Source organism: Globicephala melas, chromosome 13 (assembly GCF_963455315.2).
Source record: "Globicephala melas chromosome 13, mGloMel1.2, whole genome shotgun sequence".
NCBI classification, from domain to species: Eukaryota; Metazoa; Chordata; class Mammalia; order Artiodactyla; family Delphinidae; genus Globicephala; species Globicephala melas.
This window is the reverse complement of record NC_083326.1, coordinates 59883861-59911319: the sequence shown is the minus strand read 5'-3', so window position 1 is coordinate 59911319 and position 27459 is coordinate 59883861. Positions and strand designations below refer to the sequence as shown.

Sequence of the window (27459 nt, the reverse complement as noted above, 5' to 3'; positions counted from 1 at the left end):
GTTAAAGCTATTGTTTCCTTCAACCCATGTTTTCCTCTTTCTTGGTCTTCTGCCCTATCTTGTTTGATCAATCCCCTATTGCATCTTTAAAATGTGCCTCTCACACGTCATATTTTAAAAGTGCAACAGAGGATCGTTTGGTTTGAACTGGATGTTGGATGTGAGGAAAGAGGGGAATTAAGCACCAACCTATGGGTTGGGTAAATGACGGTGGGGTGGATTTAAAAACCATCATCACTAAGGAGGCCTAGGAACAAAAGGCCAGGGTGGATCTTCAATGCGCACATTGGAACCATCGAAAGGGGCAAGTGGGTCTAGTGGTGGAAGTGAGACGTTGATTCAGGTACTGAAGCTATTAATAAATGAGGGGGAAGTGACTGAGGATACAAAGATAACAGGCAAAGGGAGGGATAAGAGATGGAAAAATCCAATAAAATGTGTTTTAAAGGAGTTGGAGTTTCTGAAGGAGAGTGGAAGAAGTTCAAAATCCATCAAAATACAGTGTTTCCAAGTCCAGTCAAAATCTGCTGGAGAATTGGTCTAGGGTGATACCAGTGGAGATGAAGAGATGTGCCTCATTGGTGGGAATGCAAACGATAAACCCCTTTGGAAGGAGAATTTGACAACATCTAGCAATATTAAACAGAACTGACTATCTATACGAGGTTATTCATCATACTATTATTTGTAATGGTACAAGACTGGAAGCAACTACATGTCCACCTAGGGATGAATGAGTATATAAAGTGTTACTGCCGACAACAGGGCTTTAGGTAGCTACCAAAAAATGATATTAATGTGGAAGAAATTCCAGAACATTCAATTAAGAAAAAAGAAAAAACAAGACGCATTAATGTTTTATGTAACAAGTGAATGTTTTGTACAACAGATATAAATGTATAAGATGTATATGATGTATATTTATGAGATGAGCCCGGGACAGCCTGTCTGAAACCAACAAAGATGACAGAAGTCATGTCAAAAAGACTCAAGAGCCAAGTTGAAGAGGCTCCTACTAACCAAAGATGGGACAATTTGAGCAAAAAATAATAATAATGACAACCACTGATTAAAACGCCAAATATATATAAAAAAGCCATGGGTGGAACCACTGGGTGAAAGACTGGTGGGGACTCACCATGAAGTCGTCAAACCTTCGCCATCTGAACCCACCCACCAATTTTAGCAACACTGAAAGCGGGACGACAAGATATTATTAATGGGGACACAGTACACTGCACCCCACCTCCCAAAACTAAACCTGAGTCCGATCAGCCTTTAGACCTACACGAGACAGAGAGGACAGGGTAACAAGTTAAATAACCACAGGAAGCAATCAGGCAAATCCAGAAAGTGGCATGTTTTCCATCACAACTCACTAGTTCCTACAACAAGTCAATGGAATTTTAAAAGGTGATGAGGGGAGGAGGAACGATAAAAGAAATCTAACAATTAAATATACTAAGTGGACTCTGTTGGATCTTGCTTTGACTAAAACAACTATAAACAACCTTTAGGCAGCTAGGGCAATCTGAGTAGGACCGGGTATTAGATGCTGAGGAAGTATTGTTAATCATGTTAATTATGTGGTACTGACATTGTGTTATGTAAGGAAATTTACTCTCTTTTTGAGATGAATAACTAAAGTAGTTTGGAGTTGTAGTAAAACTATTTATTTACTTTATAGTCATCCAACCAAAACAGGCAGGGATAGACACATAGATGACGGGTGGAACAGGTATGGCCTTGATGCTGGGGCGCAGGTACACAGTAGTTCACTGTGCTCTCTATTTTTGTGTACATCTGGAAAAGTAAAAACAAAACAAACACACACATACCCAAAACAAAGCCTGAGGGTAGAGATCTAGATCTAAAAACCACAGGATGTGAGGAATATGCTGGACAGCAAAGATGAATGAGCTATGGCTGTTACTCTTAAGAGAAAATCAGAAAAGAGAAACAGATTCTCTTTATAGCACAGAGGATCCTATCTCAGTCAAATGAGGAAGGATTCTGAGAAAAGGGGACAGCTGAACTGCAGTTTTAAAGGGTCAAAGAGTTAACTGGTCAGAGAGAGGATGAGTGTTTCTCCCAGCAACAGTCTGTCCACGTAAATTTTCTTTCCAAAAAGCAAACGATAGCATTCTATAAACATACTCTTGCACCTTGCTTTTTTTTTTACGTAATATATCTTAGAGACTGTTCCTCAGAAAGCCCTTAAAACAGCTTTTGGTTTCTCAAGGATCTTTGTAATGAAGTCGTATATAAATGAAGATAGTCTAGTTTTATTATGCTAAGTACCTATTTTTACTTGTGACAATACCACATACTTCTTATAAAAAAATATCAACAGGGGATTTCCCTGGCAGTCCAGTGGTTAAGACTCCACGCTTCCACTGCAGGGGGCACGGGTTCAACCCCTGGTTGGGGACTAAGATCCCACATGTGCAGACAAAAGAAAAACAAACAAACAAACAAACAACTCTGCTCTCTGCCAAGCCCGACTCCCCCCGAAACCACCCCCGCCCTGACCCCTCTCATTAAAAAAAATAATCTAATTTAATTTGCATGGCTTTTAAAAACATATATATATCAACAGTACAAAAATGAAAAAGTAAAAAAACCCTGTTTGTTCCTCCACTCCTACTTCCCAAGAATAAGAGCTTTTAATTTCCTCCCAGACCTTTTCTATAAAAATACATATATATGTAAATACTATTAAATACAAGCAAATGCAATAATATATTGTTCTATACACCTACAGTATCTTATAAAAAACCTAGTCTAGGCACAAAAAATACATTTATATTATTTAAAGTCTGTTAAAGTAAAGGATTCTGTGATGTGAAATATTAAGAAACTTTACTGTATGTCAACTTACCAACACAGTCACAGCACTCATCCCAAAGCGTCCCAAGACACAGCATACACTCCTTACAGCAGGAACAATTTCCTTCTCCAGGTCGGCACTGGCAGAGCTCCTAGAAATGAGACAGATGGTCAAATTTTAAATTCCAAATAACTATATTTAAAATTGTTAATTTTCTGCAGCATAAAAACTCCATAATATTTACGTTTATAGTAATTTACTCTTGGCACAATTTTTTAATTCAACATCATTAACTATTTGTAGGAACATAAATATCTACAAGGTAGATAGATTTACATTTAAGTACTACTAGATCTAAGTAGATTTAGATTTTCTTTTGGACACATTCAGAAAACACATTTTGGATCCTTTTATCTTATTTTGAAACAAAATGAAAACATTTTACTTTATAACCCATAACTTTACCCCCCATACTACCTCAACAAATAATTCAGCATAAGAACAAAACTTACTTTCCAGCTATTAGATTCACTGTCCAAATTAATCTAAATGCATGGCCAGCCGACCTGTAGTGGGAGTTGTGGTTTCTCAATATGTAAAGTGTGAATAAAAGCATGTTTTAAAAACTATTTTCATTGATCTACAATATGTTGAAACAGTGTGCTTGGCGTGGCAGTCTGTTTACAAAGAAGGCAGTGATTCTTCCCCTCCCCATGTCACCCTCTTTGCAGCTCCTCTGATCAAGAGACAGGGTCTATTTCCAGACCCCTTGAATGGAAGGGATCATGAAACTTGCTCTGACCAACAGAATTTGGTGGAAGTGGTTTAGTGTCAGTTCTGAGTCTGGGCCTCAAGAGGTCTGGAGTGTTTCCACTTGTTCTCTTAGAACTTTGCCCAGCTGCCATGTGAAGCTAGGGAGAGGGCCACATGGATAAGTCCGTCCATCTTGAAGCCATCCCAGTTCGGCCAGCCTCCAACCAACTCAGCAGCTGACAACAGACACAAGAATGAGCCCAGAAAACCCACCCAGCTGATAGAGGCCAAATTGCTGACCCACAGAAACAAGAGCAAAATAAACAGTTATTGTTTCAAGTCAGGAAGCTTTGGGATGGTTTGTTCCTGCACGAAAACTAATTAACATGGCTTGCTTTGTACATGAAGCTTCAAGGTAATTCCTTTAGCCTTCCCTCTGCCCCTCCCCTGGCCACCAGAGAGTCACTGCTAAACAAACCCAACCTAAAGGGAAATTCCGTGGCCACACGGCTCAGTTGGCTTTCCCTGGTTGATGAGATATTATATATTTTTTTAAAAAGTTAAACATGCACATAATATTTATCCCTATTAAATTCATCTTATTATGTTTCTAGACGACTGGAGATAATCAATCATTCTAATATGACATAATTTTTTGCAAACTGATATTTCTCCAGTTTTAGTGAGAAATAATTGACATACATCACTGTCTAAGGTGTACAGCATGATGGTTTGATTTACGTTTATTGTGAAATGATTACAATAGGTTTAGTTAACATCCATCATCTCATATAGATAAAATAAAAAGAAAAGAAAAAATATTTCTCCTTGTGACGAGAACTCTTAGAATCTACTCTCTTAACAACGTTCCTATACATCATATAGCAGTAGTAACTGTAGTCATCATGTGGTACATTACAGCCCTAGTACTTATCTTATAACTGCAAGTTTGTACCTGCTGACCACCTTCCTCCAATTCCCCCTCCCCATGACCCCATTTCTGGTAACCACAAGTATGATTTCCTTTTCCATGAGTTTGTTGGGGATTTTTTGCTCTTATTTCACTTAGCATAGTTCCTTCAAGGTCCATCCATGTTGTTGCAAATGGTAGGATTTCCTCATTTTTTATGGCTGAAGAGTATTCCATTATATACATACACCACAACTTCTTTATCCATTTATCCACCAGTGGAAACTTAGGTTGTTTCCATATTTTTGCTATTGTAAGTAACGCTGCTATGATCATGGGGGTGCAGATACCTTTTGGAGCTAGGTTTTTGCTTCCTTTGAATATATCCCCAGAAGTGGAATTGCCAGATCATGTGATGGTTCTATTTTTGATTTTTTGAGGAACCTCCAAAATGTCTTCCACAGTGGCTACACCAATTTACATTCCCATCAACAGTGCACAAGGGTTCCCTTCTCTCTACACCCCTACCCACACTTGCTATCTCTTATCTTTTTAATGATGGCCATCATGGCCATTCCAACAGGTGTGATGTGATAGCACACTGTAGTTTTGACTTGCACTTTCCTGATGATTAACGATATTGAGCATCTTTTCATGTACCTGTTAGCCATTCATATATCTTCTTTGAAAAAATGTCTATTTAGGTCCTTTGCCCATTTTTAAATTGGATTCTATTTTTTTTTTTGCTATTGAGTTGTATGAGTTCTTTATATATTTTGGATATTAACCCCTTATCAGATATAGCAACACTGACATTTAATTCCTTTTCTCAAAAAGTCCCCTAGCTATTACACAATTACACAGCACTTTCAAGAATCAACACTTGCTGCGAATTCCCTGGTGGTCCAGTGGTTAAGACGCCACAATCCACTGCAGGGGGCCCAGGTTTGATCACTGGTCAGGGAACTAAAATCCCGCAAGCTGTGTGGCATGGCCAAAAAAAAACACTTGTGCTATGCTCTAATTCATTAGTTTGATGTCAGTATATAGCTGTGACCTAATATATGTAAATTATAATATTTTAGTACATGGAATTCTATACTCGGGCCACATGCATGTAATGCACACCTTGAGTAACCTTGCTAGGCCTGATGGAAAGAGAGGGACTAAAAGGGCACGGCCTTCCTGATAAGTACAGGTGCTTCATCATAAAACTGGTGATGCCTGATTCACACCGACTCAAACTTACTTGGAAATTTAGAAAAACAGAGCTGCCAAAGCTGTATGTTGTGACTTGTTGCTCCATAAAAACCTGTCTGTCGTCTTTGGAGTGAGAGAACATTTTCTTAGTACACATTTAAAAAAAAATACCATCAGAGTTAAGGATATTGATACTTTCTGTTCTTAAGTTTTTTTGTTTTTTTTTTTTGTGTGTGGTATACGGGCCTCTCACTGTTGTGGCCTCTCCCTTTGCGGAGCACAGGCTCCGGATGCGCAGGCCCAGCAGCCATGGCTCACGGGTCCAGCCACTCCACAGCATGTGGGATCTTCCCGGACCGGGGCACGAACCCATGTGCCCTGCATCGGCAGGCGGACTCTCAACCACTGCGCCACCAGGGAAGCCCTGCTCTTAAGTTTTAAAAAGGTTGCAACTTAGTCACAAGAAATAAAGTTTTTTTTTAATTTTAATTTACATTATCCATAGAAAATATTCCTTTACTATCTTGTGTAAATCTACATTATCTACATAGCTCAGGAGAAACATATTAGGAAAGTAACAAATTTATTCAAAGAATAAGTCTCTCCTTTTTCCTATCACAGCTTTCAAATGGTAGCCTGTTAAATGAATTACTGTATATTATGCTAAATAATTTTAAAATGAATGTCGATTTAATGGACATTAGAGAAATCTGAGTCTTTAAAGCATTCATTCTACCTTTAGTGTCAGGTTTTTGTGAGGTGTTTTAAACTGGAATGAAAGGGTGGACGATAACATCAGATGACTGCTAACTAATGGAAGGTTAAAACTCAGACTATTAAAAGGTACTTGAACTTGCCTTATCTACCCCTTAAGATTAAATGTATTTCACACTCTCTTAATAGATGCCTATCCTGTACTTTTACATGTCAGTGTGACAGAACAATGCACTGAAGTAACATGCTTAATGACTTTTAATTTACTGATAGAATACAAAGTGAGAAGCTCTAGGAAGCCGAGACATGGGAGAAATGACTGAAACACAGGCTTTATTACTATACCATTAAACAGACAAAAATCCAGGTTAAGACTTCATTGGTAAAAATTACTGCTAAAACTGGTTGGATGCCAACTAATATTTTCTTTCCATCTTACTACAAAATAGAATGAAAAATCTGTCTTAATAAAGTCAATTTGATTTCATAAATTATGAGATTTCAGAGAGTAAATAAGCTTCAAAATGTACCAAACAGGGCTTCCCTGGTGGCGCAGTGGTTAACAGTCCGCTTGCCGATGAGGGGGACACGGGTTCGTGCCCCGGTGCGGGAGGATCCCACGTGCCGCGGAGCGGCTGGGTCCATGAGCCATGGCCGCTGAGTCTGCGCGTCCGGAGCCTCTGCTCCGGCGGGAGAGGCCACAGCAGTGAGAGGCCCGCGTACCGCAAAAAAAAAAAAAAAAAAAATGTACCAAACAATCTGTATTCTTCAAAACTCACGCAAGCATTCTTTCCAGGAGATTGGAAAATAATGAAAACGAGCTCCTCAAACAAACTTTTTAGCCAGTATTACACATTTAACTTCTCAATTTCCAGGAGAAAAATAATACACAGGCAAAGTTAACATATGGCATTTTGTATCTCAGAAACCTCACTGCAAATCTAAAGAGAAAAAATTTGTGGAAATTTGTTTTGTTTCTATGTTCTCAAGTCAAAAAAGGAAAGGAAACAATGAATTTCTATGTGTAAATAATTATGAATAACAAACGTGTAGCTCATCAAGAAATCCATTATTTTCTATTCACTTTATGTGTACTTCAGAATCACACTATTAAATAAGTTTGGTCATAAACACATTTGGAAATACATTTTAATTTTTTTGACAGCTAGCAAACTATGGTTGGGAAGAACGCTTCTAAATATAAAAAAAAATTTTTAAGGTGCTTTGAAGTCACATACTGGAAATACAAGAGAAAAAAACCACACCAAAACGTAACTATGAAGAATCAAGGATCACAGAAAAACATAAAAAATTACTCCATTTAAATTAAGTAGAATCTTTTCTTCAGGACACTTAAAAAGAAATCTTTACTTTAGTTGTTTTATTTATGAGAACATAAATGAATCTTCTATAACTAGAAAGGCTTTGCTAAAGAGGCTAGAGTCAACATAAAAGGAATGCTTTAAATTTTTAAGAGTTTTTTTTTTAAATCATAAAAGACTTTGAAAAAAATCTACCAGAGTAGAAGGAAAAAGCACCCAAGTCCCTCCCACTTCGGTAAATTCCTATGCGTTTCTAACAAAATAATGATGGCGCACTCTCCTGATTTAAAAAGTATTTCCCTATTGTATCAATAAAAATCTGTCAACATAACGGCTCCATAATGGAACATATTATGTACCAAAGTTCAGAAGCAGGCCTTAAATACTTCATCTCTTTCACAGCTTGTCCATGTTCTCATTCTGTATCACCGCCTTCAGAAACGTCATTATTATATTCCATGTCACTATTACTTCAAAGTCTTCCGTATTAACTAGAAAGAGGGTTGTGCTGAGATGTGGGATTCCTGTGTGGACTGGCTGTTTACGTAATTCACTAACCTTCCTATGATTAACCTCGAGCACTGCTCAGTCGGCTGAACGTGGGATCCCAAGCAAACACAGCGTTCACAGAAGAAAGGTGGATCCAGTGTCTCCACTTATTTGCTGCCACAGCCTCCCCCAAAGTTCCTAAGTGGGTTTTATGTAACATTAACAGGCACTGTTCTAAGTGTTTTATATGCATTATCTTGGAGCTCATAAAGCCTTTATCAAGGTATTATTCACCTTCATTTTCATATAAGGTGATGAATTTGTACATCATTCAATTAGTAAGTGGCTGAGATTTGACCCCAGTTTTGGATAGCTATTGCTGCTTTTTAAACAATGAGATGAGAAATATAAAGCTTATTTCTTATTAATTTAGCATCTCAATAATTATAGTTATTACTTTCTTAGAGAGAATGAGCCCATAATTAAACTTAGCTAACCCTTCAGGTTGTTTAATCAAAGGCACTATTATATCTTTCACTCTCAGTACCTGAATACAATTACAAGTGCTATTGCCAAAGTTTAATCATTGTTTGTAAAGGTAAAATAAGTATCAATGGCAAGAGTTGCAAAACCAGTGTGCTGGGATTTAATACTTAATTCTTTTTTTTGCTTGGGCCAGTTAATGATCGCATCATCTGCCTCCCTGGTCTGGAAGTCCCAGGGAAAAAGTATGGGGGCTGCTCCTGGTACAGATGAAAGGCTGGAAGGGATGGGTCAGTGATCCAGCCCAACTGGGCTCCGACGTCAGATCTTCTGCCACAGGGCTGCTCCTGCCACCACTGCTTCCGCGTGTCAGAGCCAGAGTGACGTGGATCGTGAAGTACCACGCTAGATGTTCTTAAAGTGTAATCACACCGTTCAATACATTTATGGTGGAAAAAATTATAATATTATACTAAATAGAAAACAGAAGTTTATACATTTGAGCTATCCTACGTTGACCAGAGTGAGTATTTAGAGATAATTTGGCAATTTGCTTTAAAAACTTATATGAAGGGACTTCCCTGGTGGCACAGTGGTTGAGAATCCGCCTGCCAATGCAGGGGACACGGGTTCGAACCCTGCTCCAGGAAGATCCCACATGTCGCGGAGCAACTAAGCCCGTGCGCCACAACTACTGAGCCTGTGCTCTAGAGACTGCGAGCCACAACTACTGAAGCCTGTGCACCTAGAGCCCACGCTCCACAACAAGAAAAGCCACTGCGATGAGAAGCCTGTGCACCGCAACAAAGAGTAGTCCCCGCTTGCTGCAACTAGAGAAAGCCCACGCGCAGCAAAGACCCAACACAGCCAAAAATAAATTTAAAAAAAAGTATTTTACATTTGTATTATTGAAAATCTTGAATATGACAAAGAATTTCAATTTTTTTATGCCAGAAGACAGATTTTATATAATTATTAAATCAACTTTAATGGAAAATCTTGTTCTCTATACATCTAAGGTTCTGGTGAGATCTTAATCCATGCAAAATAAATGGGGGGGTAATTATTCATCTAAGACTAAGCCTAGATTTTAAGAGTTAAAATTTATTTTATAAACTTCCAAATTTCCAGGTCAGAGATGGAAACTAATAACTTGAGGGAAATTTTTATTTATATTCTGATGTAAAGTTGCTGATAAATATCTCCATTCTTTAACTGTTGCCAAAATCTGAGAGATTTGTTAGCAATGTTGTTAAAACAGGGAAATATCACCACTGAAAACAACATTATAGTCTAGCAGACAGCAAATGACTTGGATTTACAGAATCTGGATTCAAGTCCTGGCCCGTAAACTGCAGCATGTAACACCAAATCTCAGCTTTTCAGATGCTTTGTGATCCAGCAATCCTACTCCTAGGTATTTAATCAAGAGAAATGAAAACATACATCCACACAAAGACCTATACATGGAAGTAAATAACTTCATTCATAATCACCAAAAACTGGAAACAAGCCACATCCATCAGCTAGTGAATGGATGAAGAAATGGGGTACATCTACACAACAGACTACTACTCAGCAAGACCAAGGAAAGGAGACCCTGAGACACGCAGCCACATGGGTCAATCTCAAAAGCATTATAACTGAAAGAAGTCAGCCAGGCACAAAAGGTTACACAACGTACGATTCTAAGACATTCTGGACAAGGTGAAATCATAGGGACAAAAATCAATCAGTGGTGGAGAAGTACTGAGGCTGGGGAGGAAGCTAGTCTTGACTCCCTAGGTGCACGAAGGGACGTTTAAGGGTGATGAAAATATTCCCTATCTTGATTGTGGTAGTGGTTACATGAGCATACATTTATCAAAAATCATAGAAATATACACCTAAAAAGAGTGAAATATACTGTATGTGAATTATACCTCAATAAATCTGACCCCAAAAATGCTTTGGGAGATTAGGGAATACCTCATCTCATCTCTGAAGGACCAGTATGGTACACTGTGGTCCATAAATTTATTATTTTAACAAATCTGAACTGAAAAACATAAAGCATTATATAAATGCTAACTGTTATTAAAGAAAGCAGTGCAGAAGATAGTTCAGAAAATATATTTCTCTATTTTACTTTCAAGCTAAAACTAAACTTCTCTAAACTAACATACTTTTTTTAAAAACAAAGAAACATAAAACAATGCTGGTGAAAAATGCAAAATGTGAAAGCTGTATATATAATATACAACCTTTTTTCTATGTTTAGGTGTTAAAAATCACCTAAACATAGAATAAAAACCTAAAAAGGACTATATCAAATATTAAGAGTAGTCTGTGTTTAGAAAACAGGACTATAAATGATTTAGTTTCCTTTTTCTACTTCTATGTATTTTGTGGATTCCTTTGAGAACAAAATATTTTTATAATGGCAAGTAAACATTTTAAATTTAAGTAGTAGGACTTCTGAAGATCCAGTTTAATTTCATACAATAAAAAAAAACACACTCAAAAACACAAATTAATTTTCTTAAATATTAAATCAAACAAACTATAAGTGTTTATAATATCTTGACCTAAAACCCCCAGGAATGTAAGAACAAAGGTAATTATGAAAATGAACACCGTATAAGCATCGGTAACCAACAAGACTGTACCTGTGCTGATACTATTTTCACAACCCTTACATAGGTCAAATGGGTATTTAAAAACCAATATATAAACAACACACCCTCGAACAATCAGCCTTTATTCAAAACAATAAACATAATTATAATTACGTTACAACAAATCTGTTTTGACAAATTAATACTCTTTAAGGAAGCCATCAGACAGACTTTCAAACTCGGAACAGAAGTATCTAAACCAAATCTTATCACCATGTTCTTTATAAATTCAAACGTTTGCCTTGAAAATAATATAAACAAGTGAAATAATACAGAAAACAGAATTTATCCTTTTGGCTAAATAAATCAGCCTACAAGTTCATGTACATACATGATCTACCAAAATATATCAAACGACACCCATTTCTTACATAAACCTTGTAACAAAATTTTAATCCTACTTACTACAAAAGTACCCCAAAGCATTTCTTTAAAATCATCCAGGTGAGGTGAAATAGGGGCAGGTAGAGATGAGACTGGACCAGCCATATGCTGACCACTGGTGAAGCTAAGTGATGGGTAAATAGGGACTTTACTATTCTCCCTATTAAAATTATATTTGAAAACTTCCAAGTGTCCCAATGAAATCCTCATCTTTGGTCTTCTTTTTTTGGGGGGGAAGGGCATGGCACATGACTTGTGGGATCTTAGTTCCCCAACCAGGGATCGAACCAGTGCCCCCTGCAGTGGAAGCACAGAGTCTTCACCACTGGACTGCTAGGGAAGTCCCCCTCATCTCTGGTTTTTTAAAATAAATTTATTTATTTATTTGTTTTTATTTTTGGCTGTGTTGGGTCCTCGTTGCTGTGCGCGGGCTTTCTCTAGTTGTGGTGAGCAGGGACTACTCTTCCTTGTGTTGCACGGGCTTCTCATTGTGGTGACTTCTCTTGTTGAGGAGCATGGGCTCCAGGCGCCCGGGCTTCAGTAGTCGTGGCTCGCAGGGTCTAGAGCACAGGCTCAGTAGTTGCGGTGCACAGGCTTAGTTGCTCTGTGGCATGTGGGATCTTCCCGGACTAGGGCTCAAACCCGTGTCCCCTGCACTGGCAGGCGGATTTTTAACCACTGCACCACCAGGGAAGCCCTCTTCTTTGTTTTCTTTTTTTTTTTTTTTTGGTTAACTTTATTTATTTATTTATTTTTGGCTGCGCTGGGTCTTTGTTGCTGCGCGGGCTTTCTCTAGTTGCTGTGTGCGGGCTTCTCAATGCGGTGCCTTCTCTTGTTGCAGAGCACAGGCTCTAGGCATGCAGGCTCAGTAGTTGTGGCATGCAGGCTCAGTAGTTGTGGCTCGTGGGCTCTAGAGCGCAGGCTCAGTAGTTGTGGCCTACTGGCTTAGTTGCTCTGCGGCATGTGGGATCTTCCCAGACCAGGGCTTGAGCCCATGTCCCCTGCCTTGGCAGGTGGATTCTTAACCACTGTACCACCAGGGACGTCCCCTTCATCTTTGTTTTAATGTAATAATTCAACAGGTGAAACAGCCAGTGAAAATAAATTTTAGTCTCCACTTATAAACTTTATCAGCTATTCTAACTGCTAACATTTGAAGGGAAACAAAACTTACTCTTCCCTTAAATTACATCAGGTCTAACTCATTACTTTTTTTTATTTTAAGGTTTATTTATTTATTTACTTATTTCGGCTGCACCAGGTCTTAGCTGCAGCACGCAGGATCTTTGTTGCAGCATGTGGGCTCTTAGTTGCAGCATGAATGCCGAATACAGTTCCCTGACTAAGGATCAAACCCCAGCCCCCTGCATTGGGAGCGTGGAGTCTTACCCACTGGACCACCAGGGATGTCCCTAACTCATTACTTTGGGATATTAATTTCAGAGATTTTCATGAGGTATTAACTGAAGCAAAACAGGACAAAAATAAGTTAGAGTCACAACTTTTAAGAGCAGGGAAGCAGAAAAAAGAGAGGATACACTATAGGAAAATAAGGTAGTGTTTATAAAAGGGAAGAGGGAACATTGTATACTATATGCCAAAATATTACTAGTAGAGTAACAAATCAAGATAACTGTATGGGCTTCCCTGGTGGCCCAGTGGTTGAGAGTCCGCCTGCCAATGCAGGGGACACGGGTTCGTGCCCCGGTCTGGGAAGATCCCTCATGCTGCGGAGAAGCTGGGCCCGTGAGCCATGGCCGCTGAGCCTGCGCGTCCGGAAGCCTGTGCTCTGCAATGGGAGAGGCCCGCGTACCGCAAAAAAAAAAAAAAAAAAAAGATAACTGTAGCAAAAAAACTAAAACGGAATTTAATTAGCACTCATTAAGCAAAAAGGAAGAGAAAGTTAATTTTTTAGTTTGCGTGATTAAGAAATTCCTGATGTTACCTGAACTATTTATATTTTTTTTTTTTTTTTTTTTTTTTTTTTTTTTTTTTTTTTTTTTTTTTTTTTTTTTTTTTTTTTTGCGGTACGCGGGCCTCTCACTGTTGTGGCCTCTCCCGTTGCGGAGCACAGGCTCCGGACGCGCAGGCTCAGCGGCCATGGCTCACGGGCCCAGCCGCTCCGCGGCATGTGGGATCTTCTCGGACCGGGGCACGAACCCGTGTCCCCTGCATCGGCAGGCGGACTCTCAACCACTGCGCCACCAGGGAAGCCCTGAACTATTTATATTTTTAACTTAAAACAAAATACATTAAAAAAAACTAGAATTATTAATGAGAAACTACTTTGAAATCCCAACTTATTTCAGATAATCTAAGATTTCTTTAGTAGTTAAATCAATTTTTAGAATAGAAAAAAAGCAGACTGTTGATTTAGTATATAAAAGCGCTAAATAAATATTCAGAAAACCAGTAAAGTGCTAAAAGAATGCATCAGTGATCTCTGAACCTAAGTTTGAATATCTTCATGAAATATAAAGTTTACATCATCCTAAATATGACCATAAATATTAGCTAAAAGTACTCACAAATCAGTAAGGAGTTTTTCAGTTTTTGTTTTTTAATAATTTTTTAAAATTTATTTATTTTTGGCTGCATTGGGTCTTCGTTGCTGCGCGCAGGCTTTCTCTAGTTGTGGTGAGTGGGGGCTACTCTTCGTTGCAGTGCACGGGCTTCTCATTGTGGTGGCTTCTCTTGTTGCGTGCAGAGCATGGGCCCTAGGTGTGCGGGCTTCAGTAGTTGTGGCACACGGGGCTCAGTAGTTGTGGCTCGTGGGCTCTAGAGTACAGGCTCAGTAGTTGTGGCGCACAGGCTTAGCTGCTCCGCAGAATGTGGGATCTTCCTGGACCAGGGCTTGAACCCATGTCCCCTGCATTGGCAGGTGGATTCTTAACCACTGTGCCACCAGGGAAGCCCTGGTTTTTCAGTTCTTAATACAAAATGGGTCTTGAGATTTCTGGTGTAGAAGCATAATATTGATTCAAATTTTAAATGCTCTTTTCACAAAAGCAGAAGAAAAAACAAGCAAAGATCTTATTAAAAGCAAAATCCTGTTTTACCATTTTTCCCCTGAAAGAAGACAGCTCAACCACTCATTATATGAGCAAAGGAACACACCAAGATGACAATATTACTTTCCTGATGTTAAAATTACATTTCCTTCCTGTCAGAAGCACAAAATAAATATTTACATAGGGACCACCCTTCTGCGTAGCAACTTGTAGGAGAGGCAGGAATGACTGTGCTGGTAAAAAACATTTACACAAGCCTGAGCTTCCAGGGAAAATGTTTTATATTTAGTTACTTCATGAGTTGCGGAGGGCTCAATATAAACAAATGTTCTAACTTATCCTCACAGTACAGCATTTCAACACTACAGATGTTGTTCAAACCAAATAACTAAAAGAAAAGCTAAACTCCCTCTTAGGAGGGAAGTTTCTTTACACTTCTATAGCATGGACTTTCTTAAAGTTCTTATCTCCCACCTTCATTTCTGTGCATGTTTTTCTCTAAGTTTAAGGAGAAAAGCTATCATTGCCATCTAAAATGTCAACGTGCCTTGTACTTTGTTGAATGTGAAAGTGGAATTTTAATAACTTAGTAGTGTGATGGCAAACAAAGCCCCAGCAATTCTTCACCTTTTCAGGGCAATCAACCACTTTGAGAACCTCCTGAAAGCTATGGACTTTTCTCCTAGAAAACAGTACATTTGCAAATTTGAATATAATTTTGGGGATCCCCTTTAAGAGAAGCACTAAAGAGGCCTAAGGACACCAGCTGACAGTTCTTGGCACATGAAACGCCAATAGCCAATCTATTCCTCAACTGAAGAGAACAGGAATAAAAGAGGGCACTAAAGTTCAAGTTTCTATCAGACCACAGAGGCAACCCCCAACACTAGGGCACAAAGACAAGAACCAAGCATCTACCAACCAACCACCACCCAGACCACAGCAAGAACACCAGCCATTCAAAACAAACAAACCAAAAACTTCTCTGCAGGAAATGATCAGCCTCAGAGCAGAAAACACACTCCAGCATCGAGGGCTTACCCTGCCCCTCAGGCGATACCCTCCAGTCTGTGTATGTCAGCCCTCCCCACAAACACAGTCTCCCAATCAGGCTTTTTTTTTTTTTTTTTTTTTTTGCGGTATGCGGGCCTCTCACTGTTGTGGCCTCTCCCATTGCGGAGCACAGGCTCTGGACACGCAAGCTCAGCGGCCATGGCTCACGGGCCCAGCCGCTCCGCGGCATGTGGGATCTTCCCGGACCAGGGCACGAACCCGTGTCCCCTGCATCGGCAGGCGGACTCTCAACCACTGCGCCACCAGGGAAGCCCCCAATCAAGCTTTTATGCTTCATTCCTAACTATAATGGACAACTAAGGAACACTATACATTTGAGGAAAGCCTCCTGCATGAAAGAGATATAAATTGAAAGAAAAAAATAATCTTGGAAGAAAGAGAAATCCACGTAACAGAATGGGGAGGTGAGGGGTGGAGACACCTCCATCTCCATCAATAAAACTTCCAGTAAGTATTCTCAGGATATCTGAGAAAACAGTGCATTCAAATACAAGTAAAAGTGTTAAAAGAAAAATTAACAAGCAGAAAATAAGAAGTAAAATTTTAAAGTTATTGCTAAAATTTAAAAATTCAATAGAAAGGGTTCAAAGGTAAAGTCAAGGAACTCTCCCAAAAAGCAGAATAAGGTGAAAACAGATTTAAGATTTACGACACTACATACAAGCAACGAACAACCTGAAAATGAAATTAAGAAAACAGTTCCATTTACAACAACATCAAAAAGAATAAAATACCTATGAATAAACCTAACAAAAGAAGTATAAGACCTGTACGCTGAAAACTACAAAATACTGTTGAAAGAAATGAAAGAAAAATTTAAACAAAAGGAAGGACACTCCTTGCTCATGAATCAGAAGACTTAATACTGTTAACATGGCAATAATTCCCAAATTGATCTACAGAGTCAACGTAAACCCAATCAAAATCATAGCTGGCAATACCAAAGGCACAATCCATGAAAGGAAAAAATGGGTAATTTGGACTTTTAAAATTTAAAACTTCTGCTCTGCAAAAGACACTGTCAAGAGATTAAGAAGACAAGCCAGGGGACTTGCTGGGAGGTCCAGTGGTTAAGACTTCCCCTTCCAGTGCAGGGGGTGTGAAGTTTGATCCCTGGTTGGGGAGCTAAGATCCCACGTGCCTTGCAGCCAAAAAACCATTAACATAAAAATACAGAAGCAATACTGTAACAAATTCAATAAAGACTTTAAAAATGGTCCACATCAAAAAAAAATCTTAAGAAAAAGAAAACAAGAAGACAAGCCACAGACAGGGAGAAAATATTTGCAAGAGACACATCCGATAAAGGACTGTTAATCCAAAAGATACAAAGAACTCTTAAAACTCAACAGGAAGAAAATGAACAACTCAATTTAAAAATGGGCAAAAGACATAAAGACACCTCACCAAAGAGGATATACAGACAGCAAATAAAGCATATGAAAAAAAGCTCAACATGTCATTAGGAAATTGCAAATTAAAACAACGAGATACCAATATACACCAATTAGAACAGCTAATATTCAAAACACTGACAGCAGCAAATGCTGGTGCGGATGTGGAGCAACAGGAACTCTCACTCACTGCTGGTGGGAATGCAAAACCGTATAGCCACTTTAGAAGACAGTCTGGCAGTTTCTTACAAAAGTAAACATACTCTCAGCATATGATCCAGCTATTGTGCTCCTTGGTATTTACTCAAATGAGTTGAAATTTTATGTCCACACAAAAACCTGCACATGGACGTTTGTAGCAGCTTTATTCTTAATTGCAAAACTTGAAAGTAATCAAGATGTCCCTCAATGAGTGAATAGAAAACAAACTGTGATACACCCATAAAATGGAATATAAATAAATAAGCTATCAAGGCACAGAAAAACATACAGGAACCATAAATGCATACTGCTAAATGAAAGAAGCCAGCCTGGAAGGGCTACATACTGTATAACTCCAACTGTATAACATATTGAAACAGCAGAATTATATAGACAGTAAAATGCGGTGGGGGATGCAGAGGCCATGTGGAAGCACAGGGGATTTTTAGGGCAACAAAACAATTCTGTGTCACACTGTAATGGCAGATATATGACATTATACATTTGTCAAATCCATAGAACTGTCGAACACAAAGCATGAACCCTAATGTAATGTAATGTGGACTTTAGTTAATACTAGTATGTCAATATTGGTCCACCAATTGTAACAAATGTACAAACTAATGCAAGACGTTAATAGTAGGGGAAACAGTGGGTATGTGTAAGGGAAAGGAGTATATGGGATCCTTCTGTACTTTCTGCTCAATTTTGCTGTAAACCAAAAACTACTCCAATTAATAAAGTCAAATATATTTATATATAAAAATCCTAGCTGGCTTTATTACAGAAATCAACAAGCTGACCCTAAAATTTATATGGTAATGCAAGGGCCCAAAGTATTAAAAACAAATCTTGAAAAACAACAAAATTAGAAAATTCATACTTTGTGATTGTAAAACATACCACAAAGCTACAGTAATCAAGACAGTGTGGTACTGGCAAAAAGATAGATATATAAATCAATGGAATACAACTGAGAGTCCAAAAATAAACTCTTACATTTATGGTCAAATAATTCTCAACAAGAGTGTCAAGATAATTCAACAGAGGAAAAAATAATATTTTCAACAAATGATGCTGAGACAACTAGATATCCATACACAAAAGAATAAATTTGGACCCCTACCTAACACCATATACAAAAATCAACTCAAAATAAATTGCAGACCTAAATATAAGAGCTAAAACTACAAAATTCTTAGAAGAAAATAGACAAGTATATTTATAACCCTGAGTTAGGCAATGGTTTCTTAGCTACAACACCAAATGCAAAAGCAACAATAAATAAATAAAAAAGACTGCATCAAAATTTAAAACTTTTGTGTTGCAAATAATACCATCAAGAAAGTGAAAAGACAACCCACAAAATGGGAGAAATTATTTGCAAGTCATATATCTGATAATGGACTTGTACCCAGAATACATAAATAACTCTTATAACCTAACAATAAAAGGACAATAAGCCAATTAAAAAATGGGCATTGGTTCTGAATAGACACTTCTCCAAGGAAGATATATGAATGCCAATAAGCACATGAAAAGATGCTCAATATCATTAGTCGTTAGAGAAATGCAAATCAAAACCACTTCACACCCACTAAGATGCCTATAACAAGTGCTGGTGAGGATGTAGAAAAATTGGAACCTGCATACACAGTGGTGGAAATGTATACAGCCACTTTGGAAAATACTTTAGTGGTTCCTCAAAATGTTAAACATAGAAAAGATGACCCAGCAACTCTACTCCTAGGTATATACCCAAAAGAAATGAAAACAGATACCCACATAAAAACTTATACACAAATATCCACAGCTCCATTACTTGCATAGCCAAAAGGTGGAAACAATCTAAACATTCATCAACTGATGAATGGATAAATTAAATGTGGCATAGCCATACAGTACAATATTATTTGACCATAAAACAACAAAGTACTGATACATACTGTAATATAGATGAATTGTGAAAGCATTATGCTCAATAAAAGAAGACAGGCATAAAAGACAACATACTGTATGATTCCATTCATATTAAATGTCCAGAATAGGCATATAGAGATACTCTGATTAAAAAAATATATATTTAACACATAATAATAGTTGGTTGCTTTCTCTAGAAATATGTAGAATTAGAAGGAAACTCTGAGATCACCCAGCCGGTCAAGTCACAGTGAAGATGTGGCAGATTGTATTTTCCAAACATGGCCACGTCATTCACCCCATCCACTAAGCTCTCCTTAGTGTTACACTCATGCTCCTCCATCAGAGGCGGGGCCTGTGTACCCTCCTCTTAAATCCAGGTGGGCCTACCACCATGATGGAAGTAACAACATAACCTCAATGGTGTGGCCATAAAAGGCAATACAGCTTCCCCTGCTGTGTTTCGTGAGATACATGGTCTTGGAAGCCCTGAGCCAACAACATATAAGGAATCTGGCTAGTCTTAAGCCAGCATGCTGGAGAAGTCATACAAAGAGACTACTGACAGGGAGAGAGGAAAGGAGGGGAGAGAGAAAGGGGGCCAGGGGGGTGAGAGAGAGAGAGAACGAAGAATCTTCCTAGCCCAGCTTTGTGATATCCAATACAGCAGTCACTAGCCACATGCAGCTGTTTAAATTTAAATTAATTAAAATGATTAAATTTAAAAATCTGCTTTTCAGCCACACTAGTCATATTTCAAGTGCTTAACAACCACGTGACTAGTTTCTACTGTACCTGACAGGGCTGATGTAGACCATTTCTATCATCATAGAAAGTTCTAGTGGACAGCACTGCCTCAGGTAATTTTAGCTGCCAGCCTTCAGGCCGCCCCAGCTAATAATGCTGTGTGGTGCAGATGAACTATCCTACCAAGCAGCACACAGGATGCAAATTCATGCTCAAAATAAACGTTGTTGTTGTTTCCAGCCACTGACCTTTGGGGTGGTTTGTCACACAGCCACAGTGAGGGAATGCAAGGAGAGTAAAGGGCAGGATGTGAAATAATCAGCGGAGTCCATAAAACCAGGTAAATGGTAGAACCAATCACATTTCACTGCAATGTCCAGTAAGTGCTTAGCACAATGTCATAAGTGCTTAGGAATAAATGAACAAGAAAACCCTCAATACTCAAGACCTCTATCATTTTAACCCCAAGCACCCTGCCACTATGCACCAGAAGCACTGTCTCTACTACTCCAGAAAAAGATTTGATGATTCCTAGTTCTGAGGGAACAGGAATCAGAAATGTTTGCATCAGTGAATTAGTGGTTTAAAAAGAAAAGAAAAAAGAGTCCTACCTTCTTTCCAATGAGTTTACTAAAATCACCATTTAACAAGCAGGTGGAGCTTCACCTGATTTTCCAGTTTTTACACTTAATATTTACTCTACTTTTTGAAGCATTTTGTAAGTATTACAGAATTTTAAACTGAAAAGCAAAACAAACAACAACTTTTGAGAGTTTTTATCGATAGTAACCAAACGCTTTCTTCTTTAAATACTGCCTTATCAAGCAAGGTCTTTCAAATAAAATCCAATTTTTAATTATTTGAATAATGGAAATTACAGACTTGGAGAGTCAAAAAATAATTTGAGATTTAAGTAAATTTCTACCTAAACATGAATATAGCAATTGTTATGAGACTTTATTTCCAATAATGAATAATGAAGATACATTGAAACAACGTGGGAAATGGCACAGATTCACCTCTGACCACAGCACAAAGCTGGACTTCATGAGAAAACTACCAAATTTTCAGCCAGCACAAGCCTAAGCAGACGTGCCATATTGAAACTTCCATGTAGGGACTTCCCTGGTGGCGCAGTGGTTAGGAATCCGCCTGCCAGTGCAGGGGACATGGGTTTGAGCCCTGGTCCGGGAAGACCCCACATGCCGCGGAGCAACTAAGCCCGTGCGCCACAACTACTGAGCCCGCGCGCCTAGAGCCCGAGCTCCGCAACAAGAGAGGCCACCACGAGAAGCCTGCGCACCGCAACGAAGAGTAGCCCCCGTCTGCCACAACTAGAGAAAGACTGCACGCAGCAATGAAGACCCAATACAGCCAAAAAAAATAAAAATTAAATTAAAAAAAACTTCCATGTATAAAACTACGTGGTATTAAAGAATTATTGTTAATTTTTAAAGTGCTAATAGCTATGTTTTCAAGAGTTCTTATCTTTCAGAGATAGACAATACATTTATGATAAAATAATATCAGGGGTCTGACTGACAATAAACAGAGCTATAGGGTGAACAGTGCAGGGGAACAGAGATGAAGCAAGGGTAGCCCCGAGTGAATGATGGCTGTAACTGCTGATTATTACTGCTGTTCATTATACTCTTCCCTCTTCTATTTATGCTTAAAAACATCCATAGTGAAAACCCTAACCCTAACCAACCAACCTCTCTAGTTAAATGTTTTGGTTAAAATGCAAAGTGAGGGTACAGAGTATGAGATGGTGACCACCACACTCACATAAAGGCCAGGCTTCCCAAAATTTTAACTATTAATGAGGACCAAAATGTCACAAATCAGCACATAATGCCTCTCATCTATAAAAATCATTACCACTTCTAGTACCTACAAATGCTCTCATGTCAGGATCACAGCTAAGAGGTAGCTGAGTCGTACTTTATACAGAATTCTAATATGTGTGGTTACTGAATTTCTTAGCCAACAGCTGGAAGAGAGGCTAATAAATACAGACCCAAGACTGCTGACGGTCTAACAGGATGGGAAAAGAGAGAACAGCTGTGTAAGACATGAAGTTCACCACTAATTAATGCAACTTTAAGAACAGTAATAACCAGTATGTGTATGGAAAGGCCACAGGCTTCGGGTTCAAACACAGGCCACCTTCCACAGCCACTTAATAGCTCTGTAAACTAAGCCATTACTTAACCTCACTTTTCTCTTCAGAAAGGCTTGCCTTGATGGCTGAGAGAGAGATCACTGTCAATCATCTTGGAAGCACATTCTCCAACATCTGCAACCTTGAGAAACCCTGACCCTGAATACCCCAGCTCAGCTGCTCCTAGGTTCCCAACCCTCAGCAACTGCATAAATAATAAATGTTTACTGCATTAAGTTGCTGTTTGGGGTAACTTGTTACTTAGAACAGACAATTAGTGTATTATATTTAGGGAACAGTTTGTCTATGATTTGACTAGCTAAATTTTTTTTCTAAATATAGTGAGTCTTTTTGCTATGTAAACTAGATTATACAAGGGAACCCTTTAATTCATCTGAATAGGCTACTCATCACCTTGTAACAGCATGTTTACAAAGCTGGATATCATTTTCCGTACTGAACTCCTTGAGTCTGACATTGCTTGTATGCAAGAGAAGTATGGGGGCAAAACCCCAGACCAGTGTCATGGTTCATTACCTCAGACCTTACACTCTCTATCTGTATATATGTGCTCTGTGTCTGCTCTACAGTATATTTTAATAGTAAAAAAGTACTCTTAGTCCTACCTGAATGAGGCATTTGCTCACATCACTAGCACAGAGTGCTTTGTTACAACTCAGTGACATGGGGACCCATGTCAGGAACACCAGGATGGCTACAGTAAGCATAACAACAGAGCGTGACTTCATGTTTCTTCAAAGACAATCACCAACTCCCAGGAAGCTAAACAAACAAACAAAAAGAAAAAAAAAACAACAAAAACTTTAATTCAAAGGCAAATGCTAGGGTAAAAACAAATACAAAAATGAAAATCAAATAAATAAACCAAGACTCATTGTGTTAAAAGACTTTTGAGTGACTGTTTAAAGATTATTCTCAATGAAAGATTACTTAAACACTCAAAAAAAAGCTACAATATACAGTAATATCTTGTTAGCCATCTTCAGAGATATAGAATTCTGAAATTCCTCAGAGTACCCAGAAATGGTGACTGTGAAAATTAAAGTGAATATGTGTGTGTGTGTGTGTGTGTGTGTGTATACATACCATCAGTAACCTGAAAGTATCAATATATGAAGCAAATAAGTAGTTTCAATGCTGCACTGCTTTGCAAAACAAAAAAACCTATTAATATTGTATTATAATTTAAAAAACATTTATCAATATTTTAATTCTTAGAATTAAGACAAATTTTAAAAATGCAAATTATTCTAGTGTCTACTTGTTACTATCTCATTTTGTCTCTTAACATAATTAGCCAAAATGAAGCAGCTCAGCGGAAGGAGTGGACAGTTGCTCCTTAAATAATTTAGCGAATAACAAAGGGAATAGTAAATTATTAACTGCATTAAGAACTCTAACTTACCAAAATGTGAAGATATTCTTTTAATTCTCTACCTTAGGTACCAGTGATTCTTCAAAGATATTGAAGAAAATATTACAGTCCAAAAAGAAAAAGGAAAGAAAGACCAGCACAAATTCTGACAGTGGCTGAACAACGAACAGTCATTAAACTTTTAAAAATGAGAAGATAAAACTTCTTGGGGTTTAAAACACACCCCCCAAACAGAATCAATTAAATAAACGACTAGTGATGTAAGACGGATAAAAGGTGCGTTTATGGGCCTTTATGATTGCTGTAAACCTGTATTCTAAGTGTTAGCAAGAACAATAAAGCAAAGGCAAGAAGAAGGTGAAGAGTACCGGGCTCTGTGCCCGTGTGGCTCGGTTCTGTAGGAGAAAGCCCCAGGGGCCGAGGCCGGGGGTACCCTCCTGGGACCGTCAGGACCCACCGCCCGCTTTACTGAACCTCACGCCCAAGTCCGGTGACTCCGGAGCCACCGGCACGTATTCGTGGAGGCCAAAGAAGGCATCGGAAAACGGATTCTTCCAGAGCTAGTTTTCTCCCCACAGCAACTGAAAATGGGATATTTTCCCCCACCTCATGGCCGTCTGCGTCCCGCTCCCCGAACCTCCCCAGAACAGGCGTCCAGGTGAACGAGGCACGCAGAGGCAGGTAACCGAGCTCCTCCTAGGGGAGCGGCTCCCTCCGGGGCCTTAGGAACAAAGCGCAGCAGCCGAGCGGGAGGCGCTGACAGCGGCCCCGGCCGCCGGCGGAGGAGCCACGCCCCACGCCCGCCCCGCCTCGTAGCCGCGGAGGCCGCCCAGGCCGCGCGGGCCCGGTCCTCCCGCTCCTCCCGCCCGGCCGCGGCCTCCAGTCCCAGAGCGGCACCAGCCACCCCCACCCGCTCACCGTGCGCCGCGGCGCCGCGAAGCAGCCTGGCTCTCGTTCCCCGCGGGTCGGCCGAGCGGGCGCGCCACTCTATGGAGGGAGGCAGGCCGCGCCTCCACTCAGTCCTCCGCGCAGCGCCCGCGAGCCTCGGCCGTAACACAGGGAGAGACCAGCCCGTCGCCGTCTCGCCCCCGCCCCCCGCTTCCCTCCGCCCCCCTCGGCTCCCGCCGCCGCCGCCAGCTCCCGCCAGGAGGCGTCTCTCACTCCCCCCGGCGCTCCTGTCCGCTCGCGACCCGGCCCCGCCCAGGCCACGCTCCCCGCGGGCCCAGCGCGCCCAGGGTCCCACCCCCTACCCGGCCCCGCCCCGACCGCGACCGCGGCCGCGCCCACCCGACCCACGCGCGCTGTCCCCCTTCCTCTTCACTGTCCCCGTCTTCGGCGCCTTGCCGCCCGGCCCCTTCTCCGGGCTCACCCTGCCCTGGTCCCGGAGCTGGGACGTGATGTGCAGGAGCTCCTCGTCTTCTCACAGCCACCCTAGGAGCTGGTTTCGGCCCCGTTATGGGGATGCCAGACTGACTGATGCACCCCGCTGGTACCCAGTGCAGCTCATACCTGAATCCCGTCACTGACGTCGGAGACAGGATTTATTAAAAACGCAGGCTTCCGGGGTCTGCCTCAGACCTACTGAATAAGGGTCTCCAAGAGTAGAGCCTTCGTCCCGCAGTGCACTTATATGCCGAACCCTTCGTGGGCGCCCGGCTTTGTGCTCAGCGCTAGAAGAGGGCAGGGGCGCCGTGGGTGCTGGTCCAAAAGGTCGCAGACCAGGGGAGAGGACAGATGGACACCTGGACAGATGGCAGGAGACGCCTGACCAAGCATGTGTGACCAACAGTTAGCTTGTAGATAAAGGCGACTGAGAATGGCACCCAGTTCTTTCCCACAACCCTGGGAATTTGCTTTTTTAAAAGTCTCCAGAGTTATTAAGTTGGAGCCCATTGTACTTTTCCTTTGGAAATGGTACTAGACCATTTTAGACCTAGTACTAAAGTCTTAAGCTGGTAGGATCTTAAATGCCCACATTCCCCTTGGTTGATGAAGAAAACAGAAAGAATGGAAAGAGTTGATTGGCTGACGGGGTGGACTGCATTATTGCTGTTAGTCCATTTTTGTACAGTAAGTTAAGTATACATTTCAAAAACCATCCCTGAAAATTATCCGAAAGAAATAATTGAGTGTACACAAATTTAACTTTAAGGATCTTATTCTTAGCATTACTTACTGGTTAAATGAACTATGATACACTGCAATGGGCTAAATCAGATATTAAAAACTAATATTGTATATCAGAGGTTCTCAAACTTTGTAGTCTCAGGACCCCTTTACACTGTTGAAAATTACTGAGGGCTCCAAAGAGGTTTTGTTTATGTGTGCTACATCTATCAAAACTTTTGAAGTTAAAACGGAAATTTAAGAAATAATTTATTATCTCATTTAAAAGTAATAGACTCTGTTATATGGTAACATGAATACATATTTTATGAAAAATAAGTATATAGGGCTTTCCTGGTGGCGCAGTGGTTGAGAGTCCGCCTGCCGACAGGGGACACGGGTTCGTGCCCCGGTCCGGGAAGATCCCACATGCCGCGGAGCGGCTGGGCCCGTGAGCCATGGCCGCTGAGCCTGCGCGTCCGGAGCCTGTGCTCCGCAACGGGAGAGGCCACAACAGTGAGAGGTCCGCGTACCGCAGAAAAAAAAAAAAAAAGTATATATTCCAAGACAAAAAAAAAAAAAAAAAAAATAGTGAGAAGAGTGGCATTGTCTTACATTTGTGCTATTTAATGTCAAACTTAATAGAAGGCAGCTGGATTTTCATATCTGCTTTTGCATTCAAACTGTTGTAATATATATTATATCCTCTAAAAAAACTACAGTGTGAGAGGAGACTGAAAAGGCAAATAATGCATTAGAATTAAAATAAGAATAGTTTTGAGCTCATGAACTACCTGAAAATGTCCTGGGACCCCCAGGGTCTCCAGATCACACTTGGAGAACTGGTGTTGCAGAGAAATACCATTGGCATGGAAAGATATTCATGATATATCAACTTTTAAAGCAGTGTGTGTATTTTTAGAATGAAGATTATGAGCGATTTGTGTTGATGTTTTTTCTTTGTGCTTGTCTGCATTTTCTCATATCTTTGCCTGTATTACGTTGGTAATAAGATAAAAAATAGTTATTTTTAAAGATCCTCTTTGATAAGCTCTAGAAGATCAAATGTCAGTTGAGCCTCCAGGTGGCTATCAAGTTTTTCTGAATGGGTTTGGGAATTTGAGAGCTGCAGGGGTTATTGTAGTGGCTATTTTATTTTACCAGAAGCCTTTATGATCAATGCGATAAAGCCTCTTAGTAGGGTTTGATGAAAGGGTCAAATGTCACTGATTCACGTAAGATTCAATCACCTGATACAGACGCATCAGTGGTTGACCGTCAGCCAACTACAGTGTAGAGGTGACTCGTTTCCTATTGCTGCTAACAAATTACTGTAAATTTACTGCCATAAAACAACAATTAATTTTCTTACCTCCTGAGCTCCTCCTCCTGTCAGATCAGCGGTGGCATTAGATTCTCATAGGAGCATGAACCCTACCATGAACTGCACACGTGAGGGATCTAGGGTGCGGCTCCTTATGAGAATCTAATGCCTGATGATCTGAGGTAGAGCTGAGGCAGTGATGCTAGGTCTGGGGAGTGGCTGCAAATATAGATTATCATTAGCAGAAAGATTTGACCATAATAAATCAATTGCTTGCAGACTTATATCAAAACCCTATCAGTAAGTGGCAAGTGAAAACAAGCTCAGGGCTCACACTGATTAAGTGTAATGCACTTGAATCATCCTGAAACCATCCTCCC

At 40.0% G+C, this 27459-nt stretch overlaps 1 protein-coding gene across 2 annotated transcripts in view; it reads right to left on the bottom strand.

Annotated features, from left to right (window-relative positions):
• The window catches only part of TWSG1 (twisted gastrulation BMP signaling modulator 1), a 34404-nt gene extending 9674 nt beyond the window's left edge, over positions 1–24730 (bottom strand). Inside the window, exons 1-3 of one of the 2 annotated variants that reach the window (XM_060310835.1) lie at positions 24568–24730; positions 22880–23036; positions 2882–2981 (exon numbers count right to left, since the gene is read on the bottom strand). In XM_060310835.1, coding sequence (XP_060166818.1) covers positions 2882–2981; positions 22880–23002 — 223 coding nt within the window. In that variant the 5' untranslated portion in view covers positions 23003–23036; positions 24568–24730. Of the gene's footprint in view, positions 1–2881; positions 2982–22879; positions 23037–24255; positions 24356–24567 lie in introns of those variants that run through there. The other variant, XM_060310836.1, reaches the window with a different exon arrangement.
• Positions 24731–27459: the final 2729 nt, after the last annotated feature.